Source organism: Salvia hispanica, chromosome 3, assembly GCF_023119035.1.
Source record: "Salvia hispanica cultivar TCC Black 2014 chromosome 3, UniMelb_Shisp_WGS_1.0, whole genome shotgun sequence".
Lineage (NCBI taxonomy): Eukaryota > Viridiplantae > Streptophyta > Magnoliopsida > Lamiales > Lamiaceae > Salvia > Salvia hispanica.
Window position 1 is genome coordinate 17,362,699 of NC_062967.1, and position 9,143 is coordinate 17,371,841.

Sequence of the window (9,143 nt, forward strand, 5' to 3'; positions counted from 1 at the left end):
TTATCTGAGCTTAACTAATGTTTGGTAGCTGTGTTCATTTAACTTGTTCGCCCATGTTAAGTCATTGGCCCGGTGAATATCGTTCTTTTAAGCAGATACTGGATCGCGACATTTTGGTGCGATAAGTTATCCTAATCTGGAAAACATCCGATAATTTGGCAATTTCCTTTTATACCCCTATGTTTCCTCCACATTTCCCTCTCCCACCCCCGAATCCGGATCTCATTCCCTCAATGTTTGTTTCCACTACATGCCTCTCCCTCATCTTCAACACAACCTTTCCCTCCATGGAATAGTTTCGGTGTTGTCCACGTGAACGTCACACGACATTTTTCCATGGCCAAGAGAGAGAAAAGTTAACTGAAATCTCATCTATGAAACCTCTTCTCTTTGTAGATCTAGTGATTCACAGTGGCGAAGTCAGTAGATCTGGTGTTTTACGGTGGCGAAGTGAACAGTTCTGATGTTTTACGGCGGCGACGAGGCAACCGAAAGAGATTGACAATGGCCAAGTCGATAGATCTGGTATTTCTAAAGAGTTCAAATTTTGCAGCATCAAGAAGAGATCATGAGGTCAATTCACGACGGAGGTCGCGAAAGGTTAGGGTTTAGGATTCAGGGATTGCATTTAGGATAGCCTAGCAATTTATCTAACACTTAGGGTTAATATATAATTACCCAATTTATCTAACACTCCCCCAACTATTATTCACTCCATGTTCAATGTGAGATAACAACAATGATCAAAAGGGGAAAGCTGTAATAGTTTGCATTATATCACACTCACCAAATCAATAGTTTGCATTATATCTGCACTATGTATTATTGCAGTAAAAGTAAAACCTCAACTTTGCAAAACATAAGAAAAGATAGTGTGCAGTAAAAGTAAATCCTCAACTTTATAAAACATAAGAAAAATTAGTGTGTTTAATGGGGTTACTTTGCAAAAACATATACACACCTCAATACTCCTAAAAGAAATCTTTTAAATGTACTATCACCCTCTATCCCATAAGAATATGCACTATTTCCTTTTTAGTCTGTTTCACAAGAATATGCACTTTCTAATTTTGAAAACTTTTATCATTTTAATAAGGTAGGGCCCATTCTCTACTAACAACACGTTAATTACTTTTTATCTCTACCTCTTTCTTACTTTCCCAATTTTGCATTAAAACTCGTACCGAACCCAAAATACATATTCTTTGGGGACGGAAGGAGTATATTTTAAATGGTGATAAAATTTTTAAAAAATAGTGATATAGTTGTATTAGAAATGCTTCCACAATATGTAATTAATCTGTATGATGTTTTCCCTATCGTTTCTAGATGCAGTTGGTCGGTAGGGAATCCCACATCGCCCAAAGACCAAAGAAGTCAAAAAAATCATACACGCTCTATTTCAATAAATATGAACATTTGTTTTTCGGCACAGAATTTTATATAGTACTCCCTCCGTCCCAAAGAAGATGACATACTTGGAAGATGGCACATGATTATAGGAGGTGTTGTTTTGTGCATTAAGTGGTGAGAGAAAATATAATTTTATAATTGATGTGAGAGGAAACTTTTCCAAAAGAGGAAATGTGACATCTTTTGTGAAACAAACTAAAATGGAAAGTGTGACATCTACTATGGGACGGAGGGAGTATTATTTTGTGAGCAAATGAAGAGAGAGTAAAGTAAGAGAGATGAAAAAATAGAGATGATGTTGTTTTTATTTTTAAAAACAATTTGTTATTTTATAATAGTCCAGCACGGGTTCGGGTATCCGAACCATCAGGTGCAGGATACTCTATGTGGGTATCGGCACACCCGCATTGTACTTCGGGTCCAGTAACGGGTATTAGTGATACGAACTCACGTGGCGGACCCACAACGAGGGCCATGACGAGGCGGCTTCGAGAAGGACTTGCCACGTTCATTCAAAAATCCACACGGGAAGGGCCTATGAAGACGGAGGAGCCGCCGGTGAAGATCGTGCTGAAAAATGAAGGCCAACCGGGGAAGGAGGAAGCTGTAAGTCAAAATTTGTACATGCATCTGGATTCATTAAGTATTCTACCTATCGAGATAGCGTCCAAATTCTCTGAAAGTGGCACCAATGTCTTCCCCCTCGAAAGAGCTTCGCGTGGGTACCTTGCACGCCTCGATCGGAGTCCGGTGGAGAGAGTTATGGACGATTTACTAAAGCCGCGCAGAGAAAGGCGGGGAGCTCCAGAAGGAACACCCGGGTGGGTTTTTTGCACCCTGAAAATCACCCGACCGGGTGAAATGGCGAATGGCGAGGAGGGATCCAGAAAGAACACCCGGGCGGGTTTTTGCAGCCCGAAATTCACCCGACCGGGTGAATTGTCCGATACTTAAGATTTTGTGGGCCAAATTTGTTATTTTTGGACCCTTAGTATAAATACCTTTTGATGTCATTTCTTTTCCTAGGTTTTTGCTGAATTAAATTTTCTACCCTAGAGAGTTTCCTCTTTGAGGATTGTATCCAATTCATTCCTTAAAGGTTGCTTGTTTCCATCTTCAAGTAGAGGTATGCATCAATGAAGTGTATCCATTGAGTAGTGGAGCCAAGGGGTGATAGAGCTAATGAAAGTTGCCTATGGTTGTCTCCATCTTTTTGGTTAAGGTCCTATGGTTGTAGCTCTCTTATCTCATCTTTATACACATGCTTTTCATTCCTAATCTACCATCATTTCTTGTTTAGATTCAATTTTTGTTAGTTGGATAATCTATTATCCTTTGTTTTATTGATAAATTGAAAATCAATCTCATAAAAATAGTTAGATCAAACATTATCAATGAGTAATCCTTGAGAAATAGATCATAAAATACATGAATCCTTGTGAATCAGTAATAATGATTTTGGATACCCTTAACAGAAAAAGTCGAGTGCGAATGATTTTCTTCTTTACGGGTGTTTGGTTGGGCTTTAGTCCAAATAGATTTGGATTTGACCATCTTTTAATTCTTAACTGGGCTCGAAATATATCTCGATTGGTGGATTGCTTTTTCTAATTAATACGTCGCCATTGAATGATAATTTATTATTCTGTTAAATGCAAATATTATAATCTCTAATATCTTTCTTATTAATTAATTGCTTTGAAGATACACTATAAATTAAGTTGAAACCGATATGAGGTTGATAGAGTTACATAGTTTAATTATTACTGTATTTTATAAAAGCCAACAAACCAAAAGCATGTTTAAACAAAATGGCGTTGAAATTTCATGGCAATATATATTGGAAGGTTAAAGATGATGTAGTTTCTATGAGCTATGATAACAATAGTTATTGTCAAAAGAGTCCTTGGCGTCAAAATCCAGCCTTAACTTGTTAGAAATTCTATCAATGTAACGTGGTTTATGATTCTATAGTAATCATTCTAACTGACTCATTTCTATGTAATTTTACAATTATTTGCTAAATTCCTAAATCATGAATCATGAATTCATGATAAGTCACAGGCTTAGGGCATCACCTGCTATTGGCATGATGTCAAAGTGAAACATCATCAAATTGACCTACAAATCTTAATTTATAGTTAACTACAAGATTATTCTTATAACTAGATAAACCTTTGAAATAGAACCTGAAAAATTGAAAAAAATACAATACGAAAAATTCAATTCCATGGCGGCAATAATAAATTAGAAAATTTAGGTTCCAAATATTAATTTATACTAGTATTTGGTTCCAAATATAAATTAATATTTGAACTTTAAATAATTAAACAACAAATTTCTTATAACGATTTGGAATTACTTTTTTTTTTTTTTATCTTTTTTTTAATATTTATTTTATGTTCATATTTTCCAATTAGGATATTAGGTGCCATATATTCAAATAATTAATATATGATGTGCTATTTTATAACAGAAAAGTTAACAGTTCCGTCAAATAAGGATTGAAATATATCGAATATAAAAGTATAAGGATTTACTAAAACTAAAAAATTGTAGTGTAAGAACCTATTGAAATAAACAATCAAAGTACAAGGACTTACGATGTGTTTTGCCTTTATTATAAGATACAAAGATCAAAGGTCTTGTAGCATTATCATACAATACATGTCCAGTAGTAACGTATATACACAATATTTACATAAAATGTTAATAATAAAACAATGTTTCAATGTTGCATGACAAGCTTTATTTACACAGAGGGAGATACTCATCTATGCACTTGCAGAGATAGATACAGCACTGAGCTCCACATGCTTCTTACCATCCTTTTGTGACTGAATTGTAACAGTAGCATGAGCTTCCTCCTGGACAGACCTTTCGCCACTCGTTCGAGCAACGGTGATCGAACCCACCAGAGGCTCTTTCTCCATTGTGCAGTCTTCATCTTCGTCCCCGACAATTTCCCACTCCTCTTTGAGAGAGGCCACTTCCATGCCCTTTGTTTTGGTGGTTTCCATTTCAAAAGCAGTAGGTAGGATTACATAGTCATTTACCGGGTTGTAGAAAGGATCGTGGTCAGCCCGCAACCAGTGCTTCAGGATTCTGAACACTTGACGTTCGCAGAGGATGCCCCGGTGATCGCCTGGGACCCCAACCCGTGCTACTGCATGAAGTCCATCAGCCTATACAGACAGAATAACAATACAAATAAGATTTTATATACCCGCAGGCAACTCTCCAACCCCAAGAGTATATATCCAATGACAAATTGCATAGAAAAGCACAATCAATGGAGAATTTCATAACCAAACCTTACAAGCGAAGAATTGAGACAACTTACTTTAGCAGATTCCAGCGGAACAGTTCCATCACCATCAACATATATGTACCTGGCCTGTAAGAATCGAAAAAATTAATGTTAAGAAACTCTTAAAATCATTATCATAATATATATAGAGATAACCGAATTTGTGTATGAATTTTATTTATTTTTGGGAAGAGATGCACCAAACACTTTCTATGAATATGAAATTATGAACATCATTGTTCATCTACGATTCTACCTGGAGTGTAGGCAACTCTCGCAAATCAGTGACTGGGGCCTCGTCACTTCCATAACTGCAACATATTGCCTGGTCAGGATATGGTCAAAAGTAACATGCGTTGTATATGAGACATGCATAGTTATGAATATGATTTTGATTACCAAACACAATGCGGTGTGTCATAATTTGAGCCATAAATATTGTAGAATTTAATTTGTTCAGGAAGCTTCGCTGAGCTTAACAACTTGCGTGTCTCATTAGCCCACTTCAAAATTTCAAGATTGAATGGCATATCCATATCAACACCACTGTAGCTGATCTGCGGAGAAGCCATCGTCGAATACAAAAGTCATTCTTAAAAACAGAAGAAAATAATAGAAATGCTACCTTCATTCTCTTCTTTTTCTGTAAAGTATCTAAAGATCATAAAGAATAAGCATACTATATACTTACAAAATTAAATGCAAAATCTGAAGTGACATTTGCATTGATTAACTTCATATATAAGCAAAAAGCACATATTACATATAGTCTATATCAGGTACATTTGGTGTTTGTAAAACTCAAAAAAAAAAAAAAAATCTCTGGAAAAAAAAAATTGAAGCAGCATCAAATTTGTGGCTTACCTGGTTCGTTGAAAGAGCTTCCATAAAAATTGGTATAGCTTCAACAGGCGGGTAAGTTTCTAGCACAGTGGCGGAATTCCCGTCACTATCACATCTCTTTTTCCAAATTTCAAGAAGAGGAACATGCTCCCATTTATAATCTAAACAGGCCATCAATTCGTATATTGACGGACACTCAAGCAGCTGAAACAGAGAGAGCAAAAAAGTTAATATCATATAATACAAGAGAATTGTGAAATAATATCAGAGTAAAGGTCATGGTTCACATCAATGAATAAGAAAATGGCATAAGTTACTTTCCATAGCTCAAGCATGCCAACAACACAGCTATCAAGCAGTGGGATCAATAGTTCACATGATAATTTCTAACGTCAGGTATCAACTTTTATAACTTTTAAAATTTCTGTTTATTTGCCAATAAAAAGAGTAAGAAAAAAAAGCTGTTACAAATATAGTTGCATGCTCAAACAGTGAAGGTGATGTACATAGTAATAAGTTCATACCAATTGCTGCATGCTCCATTTAGAAATAAAAAAATTCTGTTCCCATCCTTCAACAAAAGATGCTCCGTTTAAAAACGTGGATGTTATATATCCAGGTGCACCTGTAAATATCCAGAAAGTACCAAGGTTATTTTACATTGTGAACTTTGAGGCTGACTAGGTATTCCTCAAGATTTTGCTTTTGTTTGGAGCTAGCTCATTGACAAAAATGATGAAAATTCAATGGGTCGCAGGCCACAGAAAATTTTAGCCCGGACACTAATATACCTTGAAATGGTGCTGCTATCGCAATCCAGCTTTTGACATACTTCTCAAATATCTGAAAAACAATGCAAATAACATTAGATTCATATTCTACAACATAGAGGAACTAGAAGTTGAAACACTATCAGAAAGAACAGAAAACAGGATAAGGTGGAAACAAAGTGGAATAAGTGATTCGGATAGAGTGAGAGCATTACATCAGGATGCAGACTCATAAAACATTTTGTCAGAAGACCACCCATAGAATGACTTATTATGTTTATTTTTCTCCCTCCAGAAGCTGTGTAAACTGACTCCAGCTTTGCTGCAAGGCGATCCAGAGTTTCCTGAAGTCTAGAAAGAAGAGAAGCGCAAATTGATCGCATAAGAATACACTAAGTATATGGGCCGCAATAGGCCACCTCATTTTCTCAAAGGACATAACAGTTACCTATTGCTTTGGCGGAAATCATATCCAAACCCAAAGAGTGTTGTACCCTCTTTGTAACCCCATTTGATAAACTCAACTATCATGTCATGAAAATAATAGACACACTCACTGCCAATAATCTGCAAAACAATCCACAACAATTGTTCATTGCAGCATGCAGTAAAAGCGAAGAACTGCAGGCTCCTCGCACTGAACCCTAAAATGCAATCTGCCAAATGACCAGAATTAAGGAGCAAAGCTTACCATGTCAGGGTCCAGCATGTCAATTGCATAAAGGCCATATCTATCTTGGGGAATCTCAATATGCGTATCAGGATCTAAGCACTCTGTCTTACCTGTTTCAATCATTCTGTCAGAACACCTTGAGATGTCCTCAATCCTCATTGGGAAAAATACTTCCAGTGCAAGCTTATGTAAGAGAAATTGGCATTTTATGTTCCAAATCACTTAGTCTCTCTCCCTTTCAATCTTGAAACTAGAACACCTAAGTCCAAATGGCAAACTCAAAGGACGGTCTATGTATCTATTCCTTATTAAGCTTACGAGAAACTATTTTTCAAAATTTAGCACCTCCATCTTCTTCATGAAACCAAAGCATATAGCCGTCATATATATTTAAGCCACAAACTCCTTATCTTATCAAAGCAAAATGCTTTCAAATTCTACAGAATTTAGGTACAGAACTGTAATTATACCAAGTTCATATGATCCATAATCCTAAACGTGTACTCATCCAAAACTAAGCAGGATGGAATGCCAATATTGCAACAACCCAAAGAAGATAAAAGACACAAGCAACAACACCCAGAAACCCAATCAACTTACAAGCAAATTAGCGTAAAACCATAACCTTGCTCCACTTCAGGCAACAAAAACACCTCACACCACAAAATTCTATAAAAGCCCTAAATTAGAAACACAAACACAGAGAATTAGAACTGACCTGTAGCAGGATCGAAGCGGGACCAGAGCTTATCCCGGAACTCGTGATCAGCTCCGAGAATCCGGACCCAGACCCGCTCGGTCCGACCCGTATTGCTGTCAACGGCGTTGAGAATGGAACCGGCAATCCCGGGCACGAGCAGGACCGGATCGAGCGTGGGGTCCACATAGGTCTGTTCCTGGCTGGTCTTGCTGATGAGCTTCAGCAGATGCTCCACCGACTTCACTATGTCCTCCAACAACACCGCCATCCACGGACCGAGTCCAATCGAATCGACAGCCTAGTTTAAACCCTCGCCGCAAAAATAGCAATTAAGGAGCTAATCTCGAGTCACTAAGTGACGATTAGTGTAGGTAATCGGTTCAATTTTAGGTTTGATTGATATTATACATGGATTGTAGAGAATCGGAGAAGATCGGGTAGGTAGGTGGTGGTGGTGGTGGTGGTCAACGGTGGCGGAGAAGAATTGGAAGCGAGGATAAGATTGTGACTGTGTGATGAATCAATTCAATTATTCAATCATACGTTTGCGTACGCACACTTGAATTATTTTACCAATTGTGGTCTCCCACATCATGTATCTTTACTTAAGTATTGATCATCCAGATTAAATTAGGTCTATATTTCTCTTTTTTTTTATCAGTGATAAGTATAGTATTAGTAAGTAAAATAATGGGTAAATTGTCGAAAAAAAACGCGAATTTTGGTTTTATTTTTACTGAACCCTGTAATTTTAACAATAATCAATTAGTAGTATATCATAAAGACTAAAGTATAATTTTGGTTTCCTACATTTGTGCTGAAATTATTTTTAGTCCAATAAAGTCTGTGATTTTTTAGTCCCAAATATTTTGTTTGGATACTTTTTGGTCTAAAATAACTATTTAAAAAAAAATAAATAGTCAAAGTGTTTGAACAATTTAATAATTTAATTATAATCTAATTAATTTCATACTCCCTTGTTCCCCATAGCTAAGACAAAACTTTTCGACACGGAGTCTAAGAAAAAAAATATTTGCAATGCTAAATGGATAGATAATAAAGTGGAGTAAATTTGATGTTTTTAAATTTAAATTTCATTTGTATAAAAATTGAATTTTTATATACATGAAAAATTCTTTGATTTTTTATTCTACTCTTTCATAATTAATTAATCCTAAAACAGAATTTTTCATCACTCTCCACTGAAAACTTAATTTGAGAAAGAGTGAGAACAATGCAAATTATAAAAACTCTAAACACATATTATCACCATCAAATATTTAAAATTTCAAACTTAAAGTTCATATACACTTCTTAGATTTGGGGTATGTCATCGGAACACAATTAGCTAACGAACTCAAGTGTATTCAAATATAATCCATGATCCTAATTTCTGAACAAGAAATTAACAAAAAGGTAGTATGTCTTTATTTC

General features: G+C 36.0%; 1 protein-coding gene across 1 annotated transcript; it reads right to left on the reverse strand.

Moving 5' to 3' along the window:
* Nucleotides 1-3,984: 3,984 nt before the first annotated feature.
* Nucleotides 3,985-8,284, reverse strand: LOC125214775 (lecithin-cholesterol acyltransferase-like 4). Its single transcript, XM_048115928.1, has 11 exons — nucleotides 7,728-8,284; nucleotides 7,028-7,119; nucleotides 6,785-6,903; nucleotides 6,552-6,687; nucleotides 6,358-6,409; nucleotides 6,091-6,191; nucleotides 5,588-5,770; nucleotides 5,123-5,280; nucleotides 4,980-5,034; nucleotides 4,757-4,810; nucleotides 3,985-4,598 (listed from the first exon to the last, which is right to left on the reverse strand). Exons 1-11 carry the CDS (start codon nucleotides 7,975-7,977, stop codon nucleotides 4,188-4,190), a joined length of 1,611 nt encoding a protein of 536 aa, XP_047971885.1. The 5' UTR covers nucleotides 7,978-8,284; the 3' UTR covers nucleotides 3,985-4,187.
* Nucleotides 8,285-9,143: the final 859 nt, after the last annotated feature.